Here is a 26,364-nt window from a genome sequence, read left to right on the forward strand (position 1 = left end):
GGCGGGGCGGACCACGCCGCGTGCGCGTGGTGCAGACTGCGCCTGCGTCGGAGACGGTACGCCCTCGCTGTCTTCCTTGGTGCGTCTGCGCGCAGAGCCTTGGGATGCGTCCGCTTCGCCTGGGGATGAGCTGGAGACCTCATCCCCATGTGCGGGCGGGTAACCTCCGGACTCAGGCTGGCACCGGGGCTGGAGGAGGTCCGGTGGCTCTCTGCCGAGAGGGGCAATCCCAGACTGTCTGACTGGACCCGAGCCGCGGCCCCGCCACCGGCGCTTGGCTTGCTGGTTCTTGAAACTGTTTCCTGGATTGTGCACTTTATCGCCCCTCCGTGGAACAAGTGACCAGGTGAGCTTCCATTTTACAAACATAGATCCGGTTTCAGTGATGTGTCGGGACTCGGGCGTTCGGTTCTGTCCGCAGATCCCCACTGCCTGTTTCATCGTCACTGCTGACGAGCTTCCTTTGAACCCTATCGCAAAGTGCGAGCTTCCAGCCGCAGGGACCAAGGTTAGTCTGTATGCTCTTTTCTCTTTTCAACCTCCAGGACATTCAAATAATTACCAGATGCATGTACGAATGAACAGATTTACACTGCGTGAAGAAGTGAGGATTCCAAACTCTTAGGAGGAGGAAAGGTGGATTCTGGGACAGTTAATCTTGGCGGGTCAACTTGCCTGGATCTGAAGTCAAGTAGAAGGCAAACTGCTGGGCACTCCTGTGAGGGGTTTTCTTGATATGGTTGTTTGAAGTGGGAGAACCCACTGCGCAGCGCCCTCAGATGGCAACTCACACAAGAGAAACGGAAGAAGGAAACTCTGCTTTTGGCCTGTTGGCCTTGGCTTGCTGATAAGTGTCTGTCCAGTTCCTACCACTATGCAGTTCCTTTGCTGACATTAGAATCAACTTCTTCCAGCTTCTGGCTCAAACTGAAGACCAGCAGCTCTTCAGGAACTATCCAGGCGTTCAGCACCAGATTGGAACTGCTGAGAAATCATCCTTGTGGACTGAGCAACTACCATTGTTGGTCTTCCCAGACCATATGGAGTAAACCAATCTAATAAATCCCCTCTTATATATTCATCAGTTCCGTTCCTTTAGAACAGTGGTTCTCACTCTTCCTAATGCTGGGATCCTTCAGTAACCATGAAATTATTTTCATTGCTACTTCAGACTAGTTGTGCAAGTTATGAATCATTATGTAATTTCTGTGTTTTCCAATAGTCTTAGTCGACTCCTGTGGAAGGATCTTTTAAAAACGACTTAAGAGATTAAATAGTTTTATGTATTTTCTTTTTTCTGGCTTACTAGTATGAGTGTCTGAAACAGCAAAGCTGAGGGAAACCAAACTTAGGCTGAGCTGGTTTGTCCCTCTCCCTCCCTCCTTACCTTTTCTCCTTCCTCTCTCTCATGCAGCTTCTCACTGTTTAGCCCATTTGGACATGAAGTTGCGGTTCTGACAGCCTCACCAATGCTGGAGTTGCAGGCATGCATCACCACCCCTGACCCTCAGTCTAATTTTTATTTTATTTTTTTGAGAAAGGATCTCTTGTAGCTCACGCTGGCCTCAGATTCACTACATAGTTGATGCTGAACTTCCGATCTGCCTGTCTTCACCTCCCAAGTGCTGGGTTCACAGGCATGTGCCACCACTCTTCAGTCATGAGGACCAAACCCAAGACTATGTATATGCTAAGTAGTCCTCCAGCTGAGCTCCATCCCCAGCCCTCAAAAAATAAATTATATATGTATATATGTGATATATATACATAGAGAGAGAGATTGTCTCTATATATGTATATACAGATAGAGAGATGGTCTTTGTGTATGATACCTGTGTAAATGTGTGTGTACACACACTCGTGTGTCCATGAGCACCTGCCACACGTGTGGAGGTCATAGGACCATCTTGGGTGTTTGTCTCCACCTCCGTCTCATGGTAGGAGCGCTGTCATTGCAGCCAGGTAGCACGTTCAATATTCACCTGGGTCCTGGGGATTCGAACTCAGCTTTTCACCTTTGCAAGCTGCTTTACCCACTAAGCCATCTCTCCAGCCTCTTCAGAGCGTACACTGTTTTCTAAGTGGGTGTGTAGTGGGTGTGTGGTGTGAGTGTGTGTACGCTGTTTGTGTTGGAGGCCCAAGGTGCCAAGCGTCTTCTTTGGTCAGTTTCTACCTTATTTAAAATTGCCTTTAGATTTACACTTACTGGCTTGTGTGGCTCACGCCACTTTGTAAACGTGACGCTAAGAGGACTTGCAGGGGTCTGTTCTGTCTACCACACAGGTTCAGGGTACAGAGCTGCAGTCCTCAGGCTTGGCAGCAAGTGCGTTTACTTGATGAGCCATCTTGCCAGCTTCTCCACATTTGTTTTTTCAGAGTTCCTTTTCTCTGTGTGTTTATAAATTTATTTTGAGGCAGGGTCTCTCTGTGTGGTCCTGGCTGCCCCGGAACTCAAAATGTCGACCAGGCTGGTGGCCTCTGAACCCACAGAGCTTCTCTCACCTCTGCCTCCTGAGTGCTGAGATCTCTTATGTACGCAGTGCCGCGGCAGGATGTTTGAGCACGCTGTCAGTGGACGTATAGAGATAGACATAGGAAGAAGGGAGGGACAGTCAGTTTGAGAGCATGGGGAAGGAGAGCTTTTATGACATCGGCTGAAGAGGAAGGTCAGCTGGGCGCTTTCTCTGCCTCTCTGAGCTGGCAGGCTTTTACCCCAGCATCTGACTCCTGAATCGTCATTGGTAAAATTGAACATTTTGTTAAAAGCAACACACCATCATCTCTAGCTTCAAAAAAACTACGTAACTCCTGAGTGTTGAGACTAAAGGCATGTGCCATCACACCCAGCTCCATATGTGTTTCATTATATGTATTTATGTGTGAGCAAGTGCATACATGGTGATCGGAGAACAGCTTGCAGGAGTTAGCTCTTTTTCTCTACCATGTGGATCTGGAGTCGCAAACTCAGGTTGTCAGACTTTGGGACAAGTAACCCTGAGCCGTCTCTCCTGCTCCCTAAATATATTTTTACTTCAGTAAAATCACCCTCAAATGATGGAATTATGAACGATGTCTGTTTTCTAAATATTTTACCACAATTACATATTACCTATTACTTTTTTTTTTTTTTTTTACTTTCCAGGATTCATAACACAGTCCGAATGAGGGGGTCTGGTTCATTTCAGTTCCTTTTCTTCCAAACTAGATGGAAGGGACTGCTCCAGTCTGTGCCTTCTCCTTATCTGTGATGACCAGGCTGTAAAGGTACCTGCTTCGTAGAACCTTGAATATTACAGTATCCCTGTTCTTGATTTTAAGGACCTGGCATCCTTTTGCCTGGCTGTGAGCAGGAAATACTCACTTCCTTAATATTCTGAGGTGTGGTGACAGATTCCTGTTACCTTTTTTGTTTGTTTCTTGTTTGTTTTTCAACACAGGGTTTCTCTGTGTAGCCTTGGCTGTCCTGTGCTCTGTAGACCAGGCTGGCCTCCAAACTTTATAAAGATCCACCTGCCTCTGCCTCGCAAGTGCTGGAAAGGCTTTTACCACCACCTCCCAGCCCTGTCAATTTATAATCAGAGTAAAAATATTACCCAAGAATAATCTCTGGAAATGGGCTGCTCTGTATTTACGTACTTTTCATCTCTTGACTGTTTCAGGTAGCCTTCATGGCTTTTCCACATGATTCACAGGAAACTTCCTATCTGCTGCCTCCGAACCCTGAGGACTGGGAAGAACAAGGCATCCCTGACTTTGTCTACGGACAGAAAGACCTCGTAGGGAAGGGAATTCAGTGGCCAAGGAATTCACCCAGTGCCCTGGACACGCCTCCACTGTCCCGCTTCGACTCTGCCCTCCGCTCTGCGTGGAGGCAGCGGGTGGAACTGGGCCTGTTTCGATACTGCCTAGAAGATCTGCAGACCCAAATCCTGCCTGGTTCCGTGGGATTTGTAGCTCAGCTGAATATAGAGCGAGGGGTACAGAGGAGGTGCCCCCAGAATATCAGAAGTGTGAGACAGGAGTTTGACCCCGACCAGTTTAACTTCAATAAAATCCGACCCGGAGAAGTTCTCTTCCGTCTGCAAAGGCAGCCTAATGGCCCGGCTGCTCCAAAGCAAGAGGACATCCTTGTGGTGATCAATGTCAGTCCGCTGGAGTGGGGTCACGTACTGCTGGTGCCTGAGCCTGCTCTTGGGCTCCCCCAGCGCCTGCTGCGGGGAGTGCTGCGGGCCGGGCTTGAAGCTGTGCTACTGAGCTCGCACCCCGGCTTCCGGGTTGGCTTCAACAGCCTGGGAGGTTTGGCCTCTGTGAACCATCTCCACCTGCATGGCTACTACCTGGCCCACCCACTGCCTGTGGAGGGTGCGCCAAGCACACCCCTAGACCCAAAGGGCTGTATACACCTGCTGCAGACGCTCCCAGCTCCCGGCTTCCTCTTTTACGCCACCGGTCCAGGGCCTGAGTTGGAAGCCTTGATTAGCAGGGTATGCAGGGCTACGGATTACCTGAGTGACCATGACATCGCACATAACTTATTTGTGACCCGGGGAACTCCACCCGGGCCGGCACCGTCATCCTCAGATCGCACGGGCATCAGAGTCATTCTGTGGGCCCGCAAGTCCAGCTTTGGAATAAAGGAAAGTGGGGCTTTCAATGTTGCACTCTGTGAACTGGCTGGCCACCTGCCTGTCAAAACAGCCCAGGACTTCAGCTGCTTGACAGAAGCAGCTGCAGTGGCCCTCATTCAGGACTGCCTGCTACCCCGAACTCAGGCAGATGAGGTGCAGGCAGCGCTGGTGGCCCTGATGGCCCAGGAAGAATTATGAATCTTTAGAAGTTGTGTTTTTTTGTGGGAAGAATGCTTGCTGTCAAGCCTGTTGACTGAGTTAGACCTCCAAAGCCCAAGTGGTAAAATCCACATGCGTACAATGGCTCATACACACCCATACATGTACACACACACAAGTAAATACATCTCAAAAAATTCTTTACCTACCTATTTATTTATTTATTTATTTATTTATTTATTTATTTATTTATTTATTCGTTTATTTAATTATTTATTTATTATGTATGTAGTGTTCTGCCTGCATGTACACCTGCACACCAGAACTCATTATAGATGGTTGTGAGCCACCATGTGGTTGCTGGGAATTGAACTCAGGACCTCTGGAAGGGCAGCCAGTGCTCTTAACCTCTGAGCCATCTCTCCAGCCCCCTCAAAAAAAATTTTTTTAAGTAAATGCAAAAATGTATATATATTTTTCCAAGACAGGATTTGTCTGTGTAACAGCCCTTGCTGTCCTGGACTCACTCTGTAGATCAGACTGGCCATAAACTCAGAGATCTGCCTGCCTCTGCCTCCCAGGTGCTGAAATTAAAGGTCTGTGCTGCCACCACCACCTGCTAATAAAAAAAGAAAAAAATTAAAGTGGAGAGCGTGAGAGTTTCAAACTCTTGGTTTGTCAGTTGTCTGAGTCTCACGAGCTGATCAAAGAAAGGGTCACTCCAGGATGAAATACGTCCTTGCAGGCATCCAGGGATTGATTGTTTATAGAGAAAGGTTTTTGGGGAAGAGAAGTAGGGGGGCTAAACGGAGTCCCTCACACCAGATATCCCAATCTAATCTATATGCTTCCTGAGGTTGCACCCCTGCAACTTCAGTCCTTATTGTAGACTCTGTACAGTACTAAATAATGTAAGAATTCCAGGTATGCTAGTACTGACTGTCTTATGACCAAGGTCATGCAAAAGTTCTTCAGAAAAACAACTCTGTAGGTATAATAGAAACCCACTGGAGGAGTGGAGAAATGGCTTAGCAGTTGAGGACACCGGCCACTCTCAGAGGTCCTGGGTTCAATCCCCAGCACTCCGAGGTGGCTCTCAACTGTCTATAATGGAGTCTGATGTCATCTTCTAGTGTGCAGACATACATGCATAGAAAACTCTTACACATAAATAAATCTCTGCTGTTTGGTGGTGGCACACACCTTTAATCCTAGCACTCGGAGACAGAGGCAGGCAGATCTCTGAATTCAAGGCCAGCCTGGTCTACAGTTTGAGACCAGGATAGTCAAGGCTACATAGAAAAACCCTGTCTCAAAACAAAACACTGTTTTCTACAATGAGTTCATGGTCAAAGTACTTCTAGAAAACAACTTCATTCTAACTTCTACTCTAGGCACAATGATTCTACTAGATTTCCTTCTATACTAGTTGCTATCTGGACCTTTGGTGTGAATCATCAGTCTGTACTTAAGTGAGTTATGGATGCATCCAGCTGCTATTTTCTTGTCCTTTGCCCACCACTGACTTTTTCTTTCCTCTTTTTTTTTTTTTTTAACAGATGGAGTCTGCTGTATTGCTCAAGCTAGCCTCAAACTCCTCAGATCAAAGAACTCTGCCTTAGTTTCCTGAATCAATGGGACTCCAGCTTTGCCTATAACTAGTAGGCTGACTTTGCCCTCCCATGTTGTATTTGGCACAAGACTTGAACAAGATCAAGCCAAGCCAACCAACATTCCAACATAGATAAGAAAAGTCTTTGGAGACACAGTTTTTCTTCTTAGGAAATCTACTTTTTTGTTTGCTTTGAGACAGGATTTGTCTACATATTCCTGGCTGTCCTGGAACTTACTGTATAGACCAAGCTGGCTTCAAACTCACAGAAATGGGAAGCCTGACTTCCCCTCTGAGTTTTGGGATTAAAGATGAGTGCCACAACACCCAATGTTTTTAGAAATGCTAGTGAGCACCTAGAACTCACTATGTAGCTCCAAATGACCTTGAACTTCTGAATCTCTTGGCACCTCCCACATGCTAGGAGGTCACAGGAGTGTGCAACTATGCTTGTTTTATGGTGTGCTGGAGATCAAACCCAGGATTCTGTGCACATGTTGTAGTGAAAAAATAGTGTGGGCTATGTATTATTGATTGTATTACTTAACTGGCTATCACAAATAATGAGACACAACACCTGATAGGTTTATAATTTCCTCATTTACCTTGGGCAGGGCAGATACTTCACTTACACTGTCTCAATATCCTCACCATCCACCTCCCATCCCCCATCCCATGCCATCCACCTTAATTCTCCTCAATTGGACTACCTTCTATCCATAATCCCATGTTACTTGCTTATATTCTTCATCTGGGCCTTTTCACGCCATTACTGGAGTCCTTCCTCAGCCCATGTGGTGTTTTCTCCAGGCTAACACATCCTGGCATCCTCTTCCTTCGGTCTGTTTGTCCTTCCTGTGATTCTTCTTGGGCTTCTCCAAAGCCTAGAACCTTAGCCACACCTACCCCATTCTTCCCTACAGGTACAAGCTGTTTAATTAGCCAATCAGATATAATGACTTAAACAGGTTTACCCAGAGGGCCAGTAATTAGCATTAGACTAACCTCCAAGATGCATATTTGGCCATCCTTGCTATCCAACTCCTGTACATCTCAACCCCATGTATTTTTTAAAAGTTACATCTTATTTATTTTAACGTATTTCTGTGTGTTTGAGTGTGTCTAGATCAGAGGATAAATTTTGGGAGGTCAGTACGTTGTGCCAGATTCACAAGCCCCCAAAATACTGCCAAGAGTTGTGTCTGTTGCAGAACACATGAGAATCTCTTTATTTGAAGCTAGAGCTTGGGCTCACACCCTCACCTCTCAGTAGTTGAGAGTAGAGCCCGGAGCTCAGGGTAGGTGGGTGATTCAGTCCTTCCCAGTACACCCAAAGCAGGGGAAATCCAGCCTAGCAAGCGTCTGTTGGTTGAAACCCAAAGGGGGATGTTGCATTTTGAACTGATTGGCTGTGGGGTGCCATTAACTGTCTGGCTTCCCTTGTTTGGCTGTCCTAGGGTAGAGGGGCATCTGGGCCAGTTTCCTAGCAACTATCTCTAGTGGGCAGGAAAAGAATGCAGTAAGGCTGGTTCCTCCCTGCAGGTAGCTGGACATGTCTCCACCTGTCTGGCCTTTGTTCAGGCTTGTGCTTTAAACTTTAATCCAATAACCCAAAAAGCCAGTTTTTAATTCTTTGGTGTCTCAAGTTCTCTCCTTTCACCTTGGGGATGCTGAGGAGTCTCTAACTCAGATCTGAAGGCTCGTTGCCTTTACCTGCTGAGCCATCTTGAAGTCCCACCCTTGTTTTTTTATGCAAATACATTTATTTGACTTGAAAAGTTACTACCAGATGATATCACTTTTAAGTCAGTTATGATTCTGAGAACTATAACACAGAGCTTGACCAGGGTACATCAAGTTCCAAATATATAACCTTTTTTTTTTGTTTGTTTGTTTTTGAAGACAGGGTTTTTCTATGTAGCTTTGGCTGTCCTGGAACTCACCCTGTAGACCACACTGGCCTTCACCATTTTTTCTTTTTAATAATCATCTCTTGTTATAGGTATGATTTCTAAGAAGATACTGTATACTTTGCATATGTATCTTACAGATTTCCATCTAAGTGTTAAGCTCACTTTCCTGGAAAATGTTATGCTCAACAGCATTTTAAAATTAAAGGAAGAGTTTGATTATATATGTTTCAAAATAAATAAGCATGTATTAAACAGACATTTCAGTGATAAAATATTTTGTTTACAGACTAGATGTCAGGATTAATGCAAACTTTGGGTACTTTTTTTTCTACACATGTAATGTATGCCTGTTTACGTACTTGAAACCCCTTTTAAGGACTAGCAAGACAGGAGATTTGTTGACTATAAGAAAATGATTCTTTTTTTAAATATTTTTTTAATGTATATGAGTACTCTGTCTGCATGTACACCTGCAGCCAGCAGAGGGCATCAGATCCCAGTATGGATGGTTATGAGCCATCATGTGGCTGCTGAAATTTGAACTCAGGACCCCAGGGGGAGCAGACAGTGCTCTTAACTGCTGACCCATCTCTCCAGCCTTTATTGTTTTGTTTGTTTGCTTGTTTGGTTTGTTGGTTGGTTTTTCACAACAGGGTTTCTCTGTGTAGCCTTGGCTGTCCTGGACTCACTTTGTAGACCAGGCTGGCCTGGAACTTAGAGATCAGCCTGCCTCTGCCTCCCTGAGTGCTGTGATTAAAGGCTCAGCAATAAAAATATTCTTAAATGTACAAAAAGAAAAAGAATCATGTAGACTTCCCCCCCACCCATATCCCAAGGCTCAGGGAATGTGGGGACATGAAGGTTAGGACTAGAGGATGAAGAGATCTGTAAATGCAGTCATGTGGACATGACATTGCAATTGCAATCATGAATTCACAGAGACTGTGGTTAAAAGACCTGCATAAGACAGTCTCTGTCAACAATACAATGTGTGTGTGTGTGTTGGGGAAGGGGGGGAGGAAGGCACACAGTTGATAGCTACTGGGAAAATGGGAGTCAGTTTTCTTAAGTGTAGTCAGTGGAAGGTTATCCATGACATAGTAAATAACTCCATACCCATGTACATGCAAGGAACTCTAATTAAACTCAGTTATTTTTTAAAAAGAAAGAGGAAATTAGGAAGGGAATGTGTTGGGAGGAGGGGATTCCAGAGGCAGTGGGACAGGATAAGAGAGCATCATGAGTCTGATCAGGCTGGAGAAATGGCTCAGAGGTTAAGAGCACTGTCTGTTCTTCCTAGATGGTTCTGAGTTCAATTCCCAGCGGCTCACAACCATCTACAATGTGATCTGATGTCCTATTCTGGCTGCAGGTGTATACTCGTATACATAAAATAGGTAAACTTTTTTAAAAGATGAATATGATCAAAACATTTTACATACATGAACTTGTCAAAGAATGAAAATCCTTCTTTAAATCACTATAATGATTTTAAGAATAAAAGAATGAGAGCCTGGAGAGATGGCTCAGCAGTTCAGAACACTTTCTGCTCTTGGGTTCCTAGCACCAACAACAACCATATGTAACACCAGTTCCAGAGAACCGACAACCTCTTCTGGCCCCTGAGAGTACTGCACACATATGGTACTCATCTATAAATGCCTGCAAAACACCCATACACATAAAATAATAAGTAAATCTTTAAAAGAATGAAAGAGGGAGCTGGAGAGTTGACTCAGGGGTTAAGAGCACTGGCTGCTCTTCAAGAGGACCTGGGTTCAATTGCCAGCACCCATATACTTGCTCACATCCATCTGTAACTTAAGTTACAGGGAATTTAACACCTTTTTCTGGCCTCCTCTGGCATTGTGCACACAGGGTGCACGGATATGCACTCAGGAACACACAGATACTCAGAAATTGAAAAACATTTGAAGACAATGAAAAACTGGTGAAATGGCTCACTGGTTAACAGCACTTTGTTGTTCTTTCAGAGGGCCTAGGTTCAGTTCCCATCACCCACATGTTGGCTTTCCACTATGTGTAACTCTGGTTCCAAGGGGTCTGACACCCTCTTCTGGCTTGCGTAGGAACCAAGCAAGAATGTGGTCCACATACATACATGCAGGCAAAAATTCATACACATAAATATAAATGTTCTGCCAGATTCAGTGGCACACGCCTGTAATCCCAGCACTCAGGGAGGCAGAGGCAGGCAGATATCTGTGAGTTCAAAGCCAGCCTGGTCTACAAAGGGAGTCCAGGACAGCCAGGGTTGTCACACAAAGAAAACCTGTCTCAAAAAAATCAAAAGAAAAAAAAATTATATATATTCTAAAAATACTCTAAAATTTTGAAAGAATAAAAAAATGCTTCCATTACTGCACAACCAGTTACTTTGGCAAATTTTCAGTACTACCGAGTAAGCAGAAGATATTAGTATCTATGTACCTTCTGCAGTGTTTGTCTTTTTGTCAACAACAACAACAAAAATATTCGCTTCTTTTCTGGATTTTGCCACACAAAATAATCTGAATTACAAGTTGGGTTGGGTTTGGCGGAGGAAGCTAGTGGAATTCGAAGGGGTAGGGGAGTTTCAGGTGTAAGAAGGTGAAAATGACAGAGCTATTGGATGAGGTCACTGTTGTTTCCTTTTCTTTAAGTTAAAAAAGTATTTATTTGTTTTGTGGTGGGCACCATACCAAGGTATGGATGTAGACAGAGGTGAGAGGACAATTTACTGTTGTCCTGGATTTCTTCTTCCACCATATGGGTTCCGTAGGTCGAACTCAAGTCCTTTGGCTTGTCAGCAAGCACTTTTACCCGCTGAGCCACCTTGCTGGCCTCATTCTGTAACTGGCCAGTGGAACTGTTTCGGCTCCTCGGGGTGAAAGCCACGGACGGCATGCGTTTTATTCGTTGCCGTCCCTTTTGAGGGCGGGAATTTTTTTTCGTAGCACCATTTCTGAAATGCAGAAGAAACACGAGCAGCTACTTGTCCCAAATGCAGACTTGTTTGGCCTGGCCAAGAGATCCCAGGAAAGGTGGAATAGAGAAGTTACGAACCCGCCCTAACGGGCTCGCTCACCGGCACCTACGCACCCGGACCTCGACGAACGCAGACGGCGCGGGGCCCACGTGGCTTCGGCTGGCTCCAAAGTGGGCGTGGTTGCCGGGGAGGCCACGCCCCCAGAACGCTAGGGGCCGCCTTCGTGTCCATAGCGACCGCGGCGGCGGCGGCCGTCGGCTTGCTTAAGAAGGCGCCGCCGCCGCCAGGATCTCGGAGCTAGAAGTTAACCCCGAGGGGGAGCGGGCTCCCCCTCGCGACAGCGGGGACAGACAGTCCTGTGGAACGAAGAGACAGTCCCCGACGTCCAGCAACGCCCAGGAAGAGCCTCAGCGAGCGAGGGGCTGCCATGAGCGACCAGCTGAGTCCAGCCCCGGGCCGCTAGGGGCAGCTCCAGCAGCCCCTGAGCTCTCCTCGAAACCTCGGGTGGGCAGTGTCTGCCGTGGGTTTCCTTTCCTCTATCATAGCCCAAATGGTCTCAGCCCTCAGATACCCGACCCCAAAGTGTTCACATAGGGAAACTGAACCCTGGCTCAGGGAAGTCGCCGGCCCGGTAGCCTTTTACCTTCATTGGTATTTTAAAGCAAAGAGTCTCCCAGTTCTGTCAGCCACCTCTTTTTCCCCATTCAGGAAACAAAGCGGCCGCCGTCGCGGCTCCTACCAAGCTCTGTACTGCATGCATTGTAGTGTGTTGAATAACACAGGGTGATCCTGGAGGATGGGGTCTTTTCGTTAAGGGCTTTCCATCTTACAAGCACCTCATTCTCCCCACAACCCTCTACTTGGAAACATCCTATTTTACAGTAGTACTGGTATGGAAGGGCAACGTTTCCTTCTAGCACCGGAAAGGGGCTCTAGGTGAATTCCTGCAGGGCTTCCTGGGCCTGGAAAGAGGTCTGACAAATATTTCACTCTCATTCCTCTTCCCTTAGAATCTAAGAGGATGGAGCCCAATACCTGTAAGACCAGTGAATCTGAGGAAGACTATGTTGAGGAAGAGGAGTCTGAGGAAGAGTGCGTTAGAGAGGAAGCTACCAGCCCAAACGCTTCCCAGCAGGCACTTGCAAAGCCTGACTATAAAGAACATGAAAATGAAGTTGCTTTATCTATTGTAGCCAAGAAAGTTCCTAAGAAAACCATAAGTATAACCAACATTGATGATTTGGAAGTCGGGAGGAGGAAGAGAAAGAGAAAACGAAGGTAAGTTTTCCCACAAGATGCCCCACAAGTCTAACTAGAGAGTTACCCCTTGGCTTCACACCGTCATTTGGTAGGGGAGCACCAAAAGGTGGGGTTTAAGCTTTCACCTTAGCCTTTGGGAGGGGAGAGGAGAGCCAGATGGTGGGGTGTGCCTATAATCCCAGCACTAGGAAGGCTGAGACAAAAAAGATTACTGTGCTCTAGACCAGCATGCACTGCAGTATGAGACCCTCACTCAAAAACCAAGTAACAATGGGCTGATGAGACAGATGGCTCAGTTGGAGAAGAGAGCTTGGTTCACAAGCATGAGGACCTTGAGTTTGAATCCACAATGCTCACATTTAAAAAAAAAAAATTGTCTGTGGTGGCAAATGCCTTTGTGCCCAGCACTCTGGAGGCAGAGGCAGATGGATCTTTGAGTTCAAGGCCAGTCTGGTCTACAGAACAAATTCAAGGACAGCCAGGGCTATACAGAGAAATCCTCTCTAGAAAATTCAAAAAGAAAGACTGAAGTAATATTAAACTTTGCTGAAACAGAAAAAAAAAAAAAATCAGAGCATCTGGGTCTGCCCAGCTTGGAATTTTTGCATGTTGGTTTGGTATTTAAGATGCTTAAAGATGCTTAAGAAGTTTAAGATGCTAGAAGCCAGGCACGGTGGTGTATACCTATAATCCCGGCACTCAGGGAGGCAGAAGCAGGTGGATCTCTGTGAGTTTGAGGCCAGCCTGGTCTACAAAGTCTAGGAGAGCCAGGGCTACACAGAGAAACCCTGTCTCTGGGGAGGAAAAAAGTGCTTCTAGAGAAAATGTGTTTGTATTTTAAGTTTGCCCAGGAACCCAGGCTCCTGGCAGCCTGGAGCCTGTTCTTCCCTCCTCTCTGCCTGATTTCTATTATCTCTCCATTTCAGGGTCCTGGCCATCAATCTGACCAACTGCAAGTATGAGAGTGGTAAGCACGGAGCTCATCACTCACGGCTGCCTGTGCAAGAGGGACTGTTGCTCTTATTCCTGGGACACTCACAGCCCTTCTTCCAGCCCCTGACTCCCTTCTATCCCCAGGCTTAGCTCCTGACAGCTGAGATGTTGCAGTTAGTATCAGTAGGGAGGACATCTCCACAGTCACCTGGCCAACACCCCTTCCCATAACCGAACCAAACCCCCAAACCACAAGCCAGACATGTGAGAGGCAGAAGCGGGCAGATTTCTGTGAGTTCCAGGTCAGCCTGGGCTACAGAGCAAGGGACAACCAAAGCTACATAATGAGACCCTGACCCCCCAAAAAAATAGACATAGGTGTAGATATACGATGATAAGCATAAAAAAAAAAAGTGGTTGCAGGTGGTGGCGGCACATACTTTAGTCCCAGCACTCAGAAAGCAGAGACAGGCTCTCTGAGTTCAAAGCCAGCCTGGTCTACAGAGTGAGTTCTAGGACAGCCAGGGCTACACAGAGAAACCCTTGTCTCAAAAAAAAAAAAAAGTAATAATAATAAATAATAAAAGAAAAATGTGACGGAGGGAATAGCTCATTGATAGACTACTTGTCTATCATGCCTGAAGCCCTAGATTTGATGCTCAGCACCCCACTAATCCCAGAATTTGGGAAATGCAGTCAAAAGGATGAGAAGTTCAATGTTCTTCTTGGTTACATAGATAGCCTGGATTACAAGAGGCCCTGTAAAAAACAAACAAACAAATGACTGAATGTCACCATTGCCCTACCCTTCAAAAAAGGAACATAAGGAAAAGTTACTGCTTTTGGGGCTAGGGACACAGCTCATTCTATAAACACACTCATCAACAAGGCTGACAACCCTAGTTCAATATTGGGAACCCACACGGTAGAAGGAAACTCCTGCAAATTGTCCTCTCACCTCCCCATGCATGATCTGGCAAATGTGCCCACCCACATACACATGTTTAAAAATCATTAAAATCTTTAAAAAAAAAAAAAAAGCTGCTTTTGAAGGGTCGAGAATATAACTCAATGGTAAAGGGCTTGCCTGCTGTGCAAAAAAGCCCTAGTTCTAATCTCCGACACCTCAAAAACACAAACCACGTTTTCCCTCTGAGAGACTTTCACGGGGCTTTAATCATGTAAGTAATATCCCCAGCTAGGGCTTTCATCCTTCCTCACTGACATCTGTATAAAGATTCACTCAGAGTCTTAGGTGGCAGTGCGCCCCAGACTGAGGGTCATCGGATACCCACACAGTCCTGACCCAGAGCAGCAGGGCTTCTGTCTGGCCCTTGTTTTCTCTGCTAGCCTCATGAACTTGGAATCACGACCTGGTAACTAAGATGCTGAGGTAAGAGCCACACGCCCCTGCAGTCGGCAGTCGGTCAGGTCATTCCTTCTTCCATGCGGCTAGAGTTCCTGGCTGGTGCCTCGGCTGGCAGCATTAACCTCCCTGTCTCTACAGTGCGCCGGGCAGCCCAAATGTGTGGCCTGAAGGAGGTAGGAGAGGATGAAGAGTGGACTGTGTACTGGACAGACTGTTCTGTCTCACTGGAACGAGTCATGGACATGAAGAGGTTTCAGGTACCAACGTCCTGGCCCAACATCCAAAATGAACATTCCCACCCTGTCTGCCCCTGGCACTCCGAGACTTCCCCTTTCCAAGGCTGCAACTTCTCTAGACATGGAGGCCACCGGGCCTCCAATAAAAATAGTCTCCTCTTGGCTCTCTGGAGCTTCTGTTATCTGAAGTGTTTGGTGGGCATCCCTGTCACATTATTAGTTCACACTGGTGGCATCTGAGGAACCTGCCTGCCTCATGGAGAGCATGTGTGCCCATCTCCGGGCAAGGACTGGAAAGCTGCTTTAGAGCTAACAGCAGAAGGCTTGGGACGTAGCCCAGTGCTCAGTGCTAGAGTGCTTGCCTAGTATGCACAAGGCACTGAGTTCAATTTCCAGTATCCAAAAAAAAATGGGGACTAGTGCTTAGGCAAACTGAATAGTATCTAAGCAGCTTAGCATCACACAGCTACCAAGAAAGTAGATGCCAGGTTGCTGAGAGATAATGTCAAAGAGCCACGTGTGGTAAAATACACAAGTGATCCCAGCATTTGGGAGGTGAAAACAAGGATCAAGAGGAGCCTAAGGCCATTCTACATACATCCAGGCTCAAAAGAAAAAAAAAAAAAAAATCAACTCCCCAACAGGGAAGGGAGATGGGAGAGAGAGAGGGCCAGCCAGAAATACATGCATGGGGCTAGGCATGCTATGGAGATACAAGACAGTAATCCCAGCAGGCTGAGTCAAGACGATGAAGTATTTGAGGCTATCTATCTTGGGCTATATATCATGACCCTGGCTCAACAGCAACAAAAAAACAAGACAGTGTGTCATTGTGTGTGGCGAAGTCATGTGTGGCTTACTGACAAGGATATATTTGCAAGGAGTGGCTTGGTTGGTGATTTCAGCATCATACTGAACAAATGTCTGCTATGTCACTGGGTGATAAAGTTTGCTAGGACCACTATCAGGCATGTAGTCTGTCCTTAACTGAAATGTCACTATGCAGCACAAAAGGGTCTGTAGGCTTCGTTCAGGGAATCTAGGAAAGGAGTCCAGGACACTGTAACCTGTCCTCACCTAGTCTTAAAGGAGGAAGCTAGGAGAGAGCAACTACCGTAAAGACTGGAGAAGCCTCAAAGCCTCAAAGCCGGGGTGTGCAGGGAGCAGCTGTCAGTGATGGCCACTAGCTAACGGTAATGAACAGCTTCCACTGAGGGATTCCTCTGCAACTGGTCAAATGCCGTTAGGTGTTTTTATATTGCTTCTTTATGAAATCCTTAACATCCCTGAATGGCAGATGCCGTTTGTTAGAGAGAGGACAGGAAGACTAGGACACAGGGTTTGCACAGCTAGCGACTGAGGACTGCTGAGCACGCTCAGCCGTCCTGCACTCTGCCTGCCATTCCTGCAGGGAGGAACAGCTAAGGGCCTCCAGCAGACACCAGCTCTCAGTGTGTGGCCTCTGGGTTCGGTGGTGTGCATTCTCTACACTCAACTCAGTTTTCTTTGCTCCTTTGTGTCTTCAAGGAAATGTGATTCTTATTATTTCTTTGTGTTATCATGTATCATTATTCCTCTTTTAAACCCTGTGTGGTGTGGTGTGGTGTGGTGTGGTGTGTGTGTGTGTGTGTGTGTGTGTGTGTGTGTGTTGCTGGGAATTGAACCTAGAACCACTGACAGCATCATTATCTGGTGAACTGCTGAGAGGTGTGAGGAGGTGGCTGGAGGGCACAAGGTCCTGGCTAGTCTACGCTTTTCCAGCTGTCTTTCCTTTTTGCAGCCTTGGTGTGTGTAGATTTGTGCTGGGGAGAGGCCATGGAGGGATTTCTCACCCACCTCTTGGAAGCTTCCTGTCTCGCCCTTGCTGACTCAATAACAGTGCTGCCACCCACTCTGACATCTTCCTTTCCTTCCCAGACCCCTTCTATGGCTTCCTGGGATGCCCAGGTCCTGGGAGCTGCCACTTGCTACTGGGGGGAACAGTATAACAAACTGGCTCTGTTTCAGAAAATCAACCACTTCCCTGGCATGACAGAAATCTGCCGCAAAGACCTGCTGGCTCGGAACCTCAACCGCATGCAGAAGCTCTACCCTACTGAGTATCACATCTTCCCACGAACCTGGTGCCTCCCTGCAGAGTGAGTGAGCCTAGATCCTGGGGGCAGAATGAGGACTCACTCTCTGTAGTCTTGTAGGCTTGTTTCAGAGGGTTGGAACAGGACCATGAAAGATTCAGCTGGCCGGGAGTGGTGGCTCAGGCCTTTGATCCCAGGACTCGGGAGGCAGAGGAGGCAAGCGGATTTCTCTAAGTTAGAGACCAGCCTGGACTACATAGCAAGTAGAGGATAGCCAGGGTTACAAAGAGAGACTGTCTCAAAAAAAGAAAGTTTCAGTTGGCCAAAGCAAAGTGGGTCCGAGGCTAAGTCCACCAGGAACAGCCTGGAAATAGATAACAAGAAGCTGGCCATGGGGGTCCCAGGACAGTCAGGATGCACAGAAACCCTTTGACCAGCCTCTCTCTGCATGTAGCTATGGGGAGTTCCAGGCCTACGGTCGTCAGCGGAAAACCCGCACTTATATCTGCAAGCCAGATAGCGGCTGTCAGGGGCGTGGCATCTTTATCACCAGAACCCCCAAGGAAATCAAGCCAGGAGAGCATATGATCTGCCAGCAGTACATCACCAAGGTGAAGGCCACCTCGGAACCCCCAGGCCTGTCCCCACACTAGGATGCCACATCCCTCATATACCAGGGCCAGAAGTCAATTATAGGCTCCTGCCCTCTTTGCTGTCTTCGTTGTCTTACAGACAGACGGTAGCCACTGTTTAGAGCTAGGCAGCCTGGGTTCGACTCGCAGCTTTCCCATTTCCCAGACATACAATCTCCGGGCAGTTATCTGACCCTTTCCTTGGCTCTGTTTCCTCACTGTTAAATGAGAATAATAACAGTAACTGCTTGATACGCTTATTGTGAGGATTCAGCGTTTTACGTATTGGAAGCACCTTTAATAACCATGTATTGCATGTAATATGCACTTCGGAAGTTCATTAGTATTCCCCCTGGGTTTGCATGCTCTTAGCCCTTCCTCATTGATGGCTTCAAGTTTGACATGCGAATCTATGTTCTGATCACTTCCTGTGACCCTCTCCGGATCTTCATGTATGAGGAAGGCCTGGCCCGTTTTGCCACCATGCCATATGTGGAACCTAGCCATAACAACCTGGTGAGGAGGCGGGGTGGCACTCTCTTCTCTTCCGTCGCCGTGAGTGCCATGGCTCTAGGCACAAACATGGCAGAAAAGTTTGTCATTGTCAGCCAAGACCGAGGAAGGAAGTCAGTGGGAGCTGTAGTCCCTGGGGGCGTGCTTACTGGGTGGTGGCCAAGGCAAGGTTTCTAATGGAATTCTCCAGCCCAGCCTCCTTCCCAGGACCATGCAGGAAAAGTCCCTGGTGAAGAGGGCCAGGAGATGAGCAATCTTGGGGCAAAGCAGTGGGTGATGAGAAGTCGCTGAAGGGCCGGAGAGGCAGAGGCAGCATGACCCAATGCAGTGTCATTCACCCCACAGGAGGAGGTCTGCATGCACCTGACCAACTACGCGATCAATAAACACAACGAGAATTTTGTCCGAGATGATGCCGTGGGCAGCAAGAGGTATCCCCTATTCTGTTTTCCCCTGCTTCTTCCCCTCGAAGTCTCAGAAGCCCATGAAACCCAAGTGGTACCTGGGAAGCTCATTTCCCAGGAATCTCTGTGTCTGAGCTCTTAAGCGTAGGCTCAATAACCTAGAGCCCTGATAACTGATCCCAGCTCCCAGCCCAGGGTCCCAGACATGGAATTGGGGTTAAAGTCAGGGAGCCTCCTGCCTGCAGCCAGGTCCTGCTGGCATGGAAATTGGTCCTCCCCTGAGCACTGGGCCTCATAGGAAGCTGTCGACACTCAATGCCTGGCTGCGAGAACACAGCTATGACCCCCGAGAGATGTGGGGGGACATCGAAGACATCATCATCAAAACCATCATCTCAGCCCACTCTGTTCTTCGTCACAACTATCGCACCTGCTTCCCCCAATACCTGTGTGGAGGCACATGCGCCTGCTTTGAGATCCTGGGCTTTGACATCTTACTGGACCACAAGCTCAAGCCCTGGCTTCTAGAGGTAAGATTTCTTTGGACCTGACAAGGTCAAAGGCAACAGGCCTCGCCTGGGAAGGACTACACTTACATGGCAGAAGAGGGGGGATGAGGAGGTAGAAGGCTCAGGGTGGGCAAGAACTGAGCGAAAGCGTAAGACTTCCATCATCTGCTGCGACAGAGAGTGATAGTCTTTGACCTCTACAATAGCAATTCAGACTGGGCATGGGGGCACATGCCTGTGATCTCTGTGCCTGAGAAATGGAGGAAGGAGGATCATGATGTCAGAATGAGCCTCAGCTAACATGGTGAATTTGAGGCTAGCCTGGATTCTATGAAATCCTATCTCAGACACCCAAGAAAAGCAAGCAAGCAAGCAAACACAGTAACCCATGTTTAGGCTTCTCCAGTGCTTTTGGAGTAAGCCTTGCCCTTGAGGACCCAGTTTCTGCAGTCGAGTTGTCTGTTTTTCGCTCACTAGCCTGCAAACTGGGCAAATCTCCTCTCAGCTGTCGGCTCGGGCCGCAGGCCGGAGCTGTTTGTCTCCAGGCCTGCAGTTAGAGCTGCAGACCACCACCTGCTCAGGTGGTCTAGGAAAGGGGCAATAAGGACTCCTCTCGGCAGGTAAACCACTCCCCAAGCTTCACCACAGACTCCCGCCTGGATCGAGAGGTGAAGGATGCGCTTCTCTGTGACGCCATGAACCTCGTCAACCTCCGGGGCTGTGACAAAAAGAAGGTGATTGAAGAAGACAAGCGTCGAGTCAAGGAAAGGCTTTTCCTATGCCACCAACAGCCACGAGAAGTCAGGTGTGCCTGGTATCTGACAGATGTTTGTTTATTTGAGACAGGTCTCTAGCTGGCCTGGACCTAGATATGTAGACCAGGTTGGTCTCAAACTCTCAGAGATCTACCTGCCTCTGCCTCATGGTGGCCGGGATTAAAGGTGTGCGTCTTGGTGCCCAGTTTATTTATTTTTAAGCTAATATGGTACGAGTTTATCTAGTTCTTTTTTGATGTGTGTGTGTTTGTGTTTCTGCACGTGTGCCAGGCCAGACCTGTGGTCAGAGGACAAGTGGGAGATGGTTCTCTCCTTGTTGGGTCCTGAGAATTGAACTTAGGTCCTTGGGCTTGGCTGCAAGTGCCATTATCCCTTGAGCCACCTCGAAGGTCCTACCTAGTAGGTGTTTAGTTGTGCAATTTAACTTCTTTGTTATTCCTTTCATAAAAGAAGGAGAAGGCTACAAGGAGCTGATTAGCTTTCAAACACTTCTTTTGGCATAGATAATATATAATATATTACAGAGACATATTTAAAAAAATACATTGAGGTCTTTCATGTCCCTCTCCTGCAGCAATCAGTTTTCAGCTGGACCACATCACTACTGTCATCTTTATATTTGCACAAGCATTTAAAAGTCTAAATGTGTTTATACAAAAATATTTTCTCCTTGTCTACCAGACTGTTGCATAAGGCACACTCTGTAGCTTTCTTCACAAGGCACACAAGGAACTCTCTAGTGTGATTAGCTGCTTGGGGGGTTGTTTTGTTCTGTTATTTATTTTTTGACATAGGTTCTTGATAGATACAGTTCAGGGTGGAACTCCTATGTAGCCCAGGCAGGCCTTGAACTAATGATGCACCATAACTCCAAGCTATTTTTTTAACACTATATTTTTATTTATTTTTCAGAATTTCATACATCCATAAAATGTATTTTTACCATATTCAGCCCACCCCAATTCCAACTCTCAACTCCTCCCAGATCTATCCTTCCAACTCCTTGTCTCTTCTCCCTTTTTAATAACGTACCAAGGCTATTTGTGCTGTCTCTATACCCCCTGGAGTGGGGCCGTCCCCTGGAGCGTCAGTGCCACACTCTTAAAGGGAACCAACTCGCCCTCTCTCCAGAAGGCATCAGCTGGGAGTCGTTTCTCATCCAGGGATCGGGGCTTGTGAGTCCCCCCGCCCCCAAACTGGAGTATTGACTGCACTAGTGATTTATTTATTTTTTACTAGCTCTTATGATCTTTATTCCCCTCTTCCACAAAAGTGCCTGAGCCGTGGCGGGAAACTAGTTTGTTTTCTAATAAAGCTCAATTAGAAACCAATTCCTGATAATTCTTGTAGTAATAACACATAGGAAACAGTTCAGTTGCTTATTAGGAAATAGTTTGAGTTGTTACCCATTATTTTCACTATAAAATAGGTTACAAACATAACTGGTTGATGATACTGAATTTGTAATTTGCTAATGAGACATAAGGTTGAGTTGAATGGCTGGATAATGACACTGCTTTTCTCTATTTGCATCTTGATATGCAGAGGCAAAGTATATTTGATTCCTCAAAATAGCCTTAAGGTCTGGCACATGGCAGGCACTCAGATATTAGTGTGGTGAATGGGAGTGAAGGATAATTCTAAGCACCCTGAATACTCTCAAAAGCCTGGCTGGCTTCCGGAGGGAATGAATCCTGTCTTCCGGGGGGAAAGTGGATGGAAGACGCTGGACTAAAGAAATAAAGGAGTCCCGGTGCAGTGGCATGGGACTATATCCTAGCCCTCAGGAGGTGGAATTGGGAGAATCATGAGTTCGAGGCCAGCTTGAGCCACTTAGCATGATCTTGTCTCAAGTAAATGGACAAACACTTAAAATATAAGCATCTTTCTTTTTCACAGTCTGGGTATGAACTGTGTGCCTCACGTGTGAGAAGCGCATGCTTTACCGCTGTGCTGCATCCTGGCCTGGTAGCACCTTTTCTGACGCTGACGATCTGGCCTTGATCTCTCTATGGAACTGAGGCTGATTTTGGACTCTAGCTCCTCCGACATCTGCCTTCCCAGTGTTAGGATTACAAACCTTTAATCCATCCAGTTTAATCCTTTCCTTTCACATTTTCTGTAGTGTATGGGTCTTACACTTACAATCAGGAATAGAAAAGACTGTGGTAACTTAGGATGTCTGCTCATGAATAGGTCATTCTGCACACAGGCAGAGAATCAGAATTCTGGGAACCACACTAATTTGATGATATATGGTGGGGCTGGCCATGAGCTTGGGTGCGTCTCTCCACAGGCATGGTTCAGGAAGACCAGGCAGCCAGCGGCAGGTTCTGAATGCTTTGGCTGGTATTTTCTCCCTCCTCTGACTTCCCTGAGCTTGGTTTCCATAGGCGAGAACAAATCGAGTCATCCCAGGCCGCCATGCAGGACCAGGAACGCTATGAAGATTCCCACTTGGGGGGATACCGGCGGATCTACCCCGGGCCTGATTCAGACAAATACGCGCCCTTCTTCAAGCACAATGGCTCCCTGTTCCAGGAGACTGCTGCCTCCAAGGCCAGAGAGGAGTGTGCCAGGTACCCTTGGCGGCATTTTCTTCTGTCCAGGTGGGTGAGGGGCAAATCCTGAAGTTGAGTTGCTCCCTGGCAGGTTCTCTCTGCATGCAGGCATGCACAGGCACGCCTTCACTCACGTATTTGTATGCAATATATGTGTGCGCACGTATGCATGTGGAGGCCGGTGGACGACCTCCAGTGTTGTTCCTTAGCTGTTCACCTTGCTTTGTGTGTTTTTAAATATGTAAAGATTGCGCTTATTTCTTTGTGAGAGTGTGTACCTCGTGCACATGTGGAAGCCAGAAGATCTTTGGGGAGGGAGTCAGTTGACTCCTTCCGCCGAGCGGGCTCCAGTGAATGAACCCGGGTGGTCAGGTTTGGTTGTAAGCACCTCTACCAGTTGAGCACATCGTGCCACTCTCACTTGCTTGTTCTTCTTTGTCTGTTTGTTTGGTTTGTCTTTTGCTTTTCGAAACAGGGTTTCTCCGTGTAGCCTTGGCTGTCTTGGACTCGCTCTGTAGACCAGGCTGGCCTCAGACTCACAGAGATCTGCCTGCTTCTGCCCCACCCCCAAATGCTTGGATTACGGGCGTGTGCTACCATGCCCAGTTTTGTTATTATTCTTTATTATTTTTTTTAAAGTTCTGTGTTTTTAAAACTGGGTTTCAGTGTATAGCTTTGACTGGCCTGGAGCTTGCTGTATAGATGAGGCTGACCTCAACTTCATAGACCTCGGCTTCCCAAGTGCTGGGACTAGAAGTGTGTGCTACCATATCTGGCCCCCTTTATATTTTTCATTGGCCTGAAACTCACCAAGTAGACTAGGCTAGCTGGCCAGGGACTTACCTAATTTTTGCCTCCCCAGTTCTGAGATACAAGAATATGCTACTACAACTGGCTTCCCCCCCCCCCCCCCACAGGTCTTGGGGCTTGAACCTGAGTTCAAGGAGACAGCCATAATAACAGGCTTTAGGGTCAGAAACATAGAGAGCAAGTCCAACAGGGGACACAGGTTGAGCAAAGGGATGGGGTGGGGAAAATACAGTGGTGAGTCCATACATTAGCTGTGTGGCCCGGACCAAAGGTGTCGACTGACTTCCTGCCTTCAGGGCAACAACTTTACAGCATGAGCTATCACCCCAGTCCACCCACAGATTTTTTTTTTCTTTCTTCTGAGAAAGGGTTTCTCTGTGTATGTAGCCTTGGCTGTCCTGGAACTTGCTCTGTAGACCAGACTGGCCTAGAACTCAGAAAGATCTGCCTGTCTCTGCCTCCTAGACTGCGGGGACATTAACAGATTCTTAATGATTCTTTCCTATATGCTCTAATCAGTTCCAGCAACACATCATGATTTCCTTTTATTAGCCCATCCTGTTTTCCCTCACCCTCCATTTTTCCCACACAGTCTCTTCACTGTCTGAAACTGCTGTGTCTTGTCAGGCAGCAACTAGAAGAGATTCGCCTAAAGCAGGAACAGCAGGAGAACCCAGGCACCAAGAAGCGAAAGGAAAACAAGGACCAGAACCAGGGTGAATCAGCTGGGGAGAAAAGCCGTGCCAGAGCAATGACACGGTGCTTTGCCACCAACTTGCCTTACAGGAGCCGGAACCGGGACAAAGAGGTGTCAGGGGCTGTGTTTCTTATCTCCTCACATGAAACTAAATTGGGGCTACTAGAGAAGGGAACCCCTGCTGTCCTCTCTCCCCTTGCTTGAGAGAGATAAGTCTCTAACTAGTAAAGTGGATCTGACCTTTGGAACAGAAGGTGAGAGAATGGACAGCTAAGGGGGTCTTACAGTGGGACCTGGGGAGAGGAGGGGGTACAGTGGGCAGGGGTCCTGCGGCCATCCTTGCTGATGGTGTGAGACTCATCTTGGACATCCTGTATCTCTCCTGTACCTTGTAGCTGCTCCCAGTACACCTGGACACTATGCAGCCTCAGGACATTATAGAAGAGGAAGAGCTTGAGCGGATGAAGCTCCTGTTACAAAGAGAGAATCTCATCAGAAGCCTGGGTATTGTAGAGCAGCTCACCCGCATGCTGTACCCCAGCCACCGGGGCCACAGAAAGCTTCATGAGTATCGGGTGAGGGTCCCTGCAAAGCCTGTCACAAAGCCAGGGAACAAGGGCTGTGATGCCAACACGTGGTGGTGGCTCCACCAAAAGAGGTTTATGTGATGGTATCTGTCACTGGAGCCTGGGAGAGGGTCTGTTGGTTCCATGACATCTGTTCCCAGGCTCCCTTGGGTTTGGTGTCACAATCCAGCAAAGTGCAGCCCCCACCTTTCTCAATTGCCAGAGACTTGCTGTCTCTATTCCTGTTTCACAGTAACCCACAACTCATGACTGACAAATAACAAGGCTACCACCATGCTCAGTGGCTTCTGTGTAATCACCCTAGCACTGCCAGTGCCCCGGCTCCAGTGGGAGCCACTAAACAATCGCGGGCCAACAAAACAGATGCTGCCGTTTTCACTGGCTAGTAGCCGACCTGTTGGGCCCTCTATTTTTGTTGAACCTGGAAAGAATAACTAGTTAAAACAGTGGCTATGGCCTGGAAGAAATTTTTTTATTTTTTAGCTATATATTTCTTCCAACACTCTACCCAGCCTCACAAGAAATATGGTAAGGGGCTGCTCTTCTCCTCTAGCCTAGATTTCACCAGGACGGGCTGGGCAGTCAAGAACTGCAACCTGTGAATTTGGTCCCACTGGTGTTCCTGAGAGGGGCTGCCTCAGAGCAGGTCCCTCCTCATTTCCTGCAACCACTCCGGCCCCACGAATTGATCCCCAGGATCTTAGGGCCACTATCAAGCATCAATCCCGCAATTGCACAGCATCCCCGGTACCATCTGCAGTCCAGGAACTTCAACGGGATAGGAGATTCAGCAGCCATTGGTCCCTGTTCAGTGTCAATGAAGAAGTCTGGGAAGCACTCTTTTTCCAGCTCTAGAGTCAGGCTCACTAGCCGTAAGTATACAAAACTAGCTTTGGTCACTTTTGACTGACAGAAATTCCCAGTAGCAAGTGTTACGGCTGGGATGCTTCCAAGATATAAAGTGGCAATCCTGGTAGTGGAGGAATGGGGGAAGGCAGTGGACCCCATTTATTTACTTCCTTCTATCTAGTGACCCTGGTGATAGTCATGGCAGAAACAGTCCCAGCCCTCAACAGAAGTTAACAGGGAAATGGATGTGTAAACAGACTAATTAAAATACAGTGTGATACAGATCCTGGAGGGTAGCATGGGATGCTATTCTTCCGTGTAACTGGACCACAGGTGGGAAAGAGGTGAGAACATCTCTTCTGTGAATACTACAACTTAGTAGGGATCCATGTTTCTACTGCAGAAGGCCAAGCCAGCAGAAGGCTAGAAGCCATAAACCGAGCCCTGACTGGATCAGTGCCATCCACTTTAACCCCAAAGCAGGGCTATCTTCTGCATCCCGAAAGACAGGAAAGTGACTCATGGACCGAGCCCTCCGTGGTAAACTCTGAACACAGAGGAGCCAATGGGAACCTCACCCTATGCCCAGCCTCTGCACCAATGCTGTAGCATTCCAGCCCGCTCCTTAACATCATCCAACACAGGTAAAAGAAGGGAAGCCCAGCACTCAACCAAGAGTAAAGGGCCTTCAATCTTTGCTAATTGAAAGACTGCCATCAAGTTCCAGTTTGAAAAGCTCTGGCCAGGACCGTTGCTTGCAAAAGGCAAAAAACAAAGGCATCAAGAATTCTTCAACATTCTAAGATTCTTTGGGGATCGGTAAAGACTAAAAGATGAAGGGCTAAGGCCAGC

At 47.4% G+C, this 26,364-nt stretch overlaps 2 protein-coding genes across 8 annotated transcripts; both read left to right on the forward strand.

Moving 5' to 3' along the window:
- The first annotated feature begins 65 nt into the window (after positions 1 to 65).
- Positions 66 to 8,568, forward strand: Gdpgp1 (GDP-D-glucose phosphorylase 1). 7 transcript variants are annotated; one of them, XM_055623444.1, is made up of 5 exons: positions 66 to 346; positions 546 to 1,045; positions 3,143 to 3,264; positions 3,660 to 4,965; positions 6,347 to 8,568. In XM_055623444.1, the coding sequence occupies exon 4, from the start codon at positions 3,669 to 3,671 to the stop codon at positions 4,824 to 4,826; it is 1,158 nt and encodes a 385-aa protein (XP_055479419.1). In that variant the 5' UTR covers positions 66 to 346; positions 546 to 1,045; positions 3,143 to 3,264; positions 3,660 to 3,668; the 3' UTR covers positions 4,827 to 4,965; positions 6,347 to 8,568. The 7 variants fall into 7 exon arrangements, with proteins under 7 accessions (XP_055479419.1, XP_055479422.1, XP_055479424.1 ...); XM_055623447.1 differs by having other exon boundaries at positions 3,660 to 4,908; XM_055623449.1 differs by having other exon boundaries at positions 3,664 to 4,965.
- Positions 8,569 to 11,740: 3,172 nt separating this feature from the next.
- On the forward strand, positions 11,741 to 26,148 carry Ttll13 (tubulin tyrosine ligase like 13). Its single transcript, XM_055623501.1, has 15 exons — positions 11,741 to 11,805; positions 12,312 to 12,579; positions 13,488 to 13,528; positions 15,002 to 15,120; positions 17,107 to 17,237; positions 17,629 to 17,785; positions 18,179 to 18,322; positions 18,665 to 18,750; positions 19,022 to 19,253; positions 19,853 to 20,037; positions 22,402 to 22,587; positions 24,007 to 24,187; positions 24,472 to 24,651; positions 25,424 to 25,535; positions 25,916 to 26,148. The coding sequence occupies exons 2-15, from the start codon at positions 12,323 to 12,325 to the stop codon at positions 26,119 to 26,121; spliced, it is 2,217 nt and encodes a 738-aa protein (XP_055479476.1). The 5' UTR covers positions 11,741 to 11,805; positions 12,312 to 12,322; the 3' UTR covers positions 26,122 to 26,148.
- The last annotated feature ends 216 nt before the right edge of the window (positions 26,149 to 26,364 follow it).

The sequence above is a fragment of the Psammomys obesus genome, unplaced genomic scaffold (genome assembly GCF_907164565.1).
Source record: "Psammomys obesus unplaced genomic scaffold, mPsaObe1.curated_primary_1811, whole genome shotgun sequence".
Classification (NCBI taxonomy): Eukaryota; Metazoa; Chordata; class Mammalia; order Rodentia; family Muridae; genus Psammomys; species Psammomys obesus.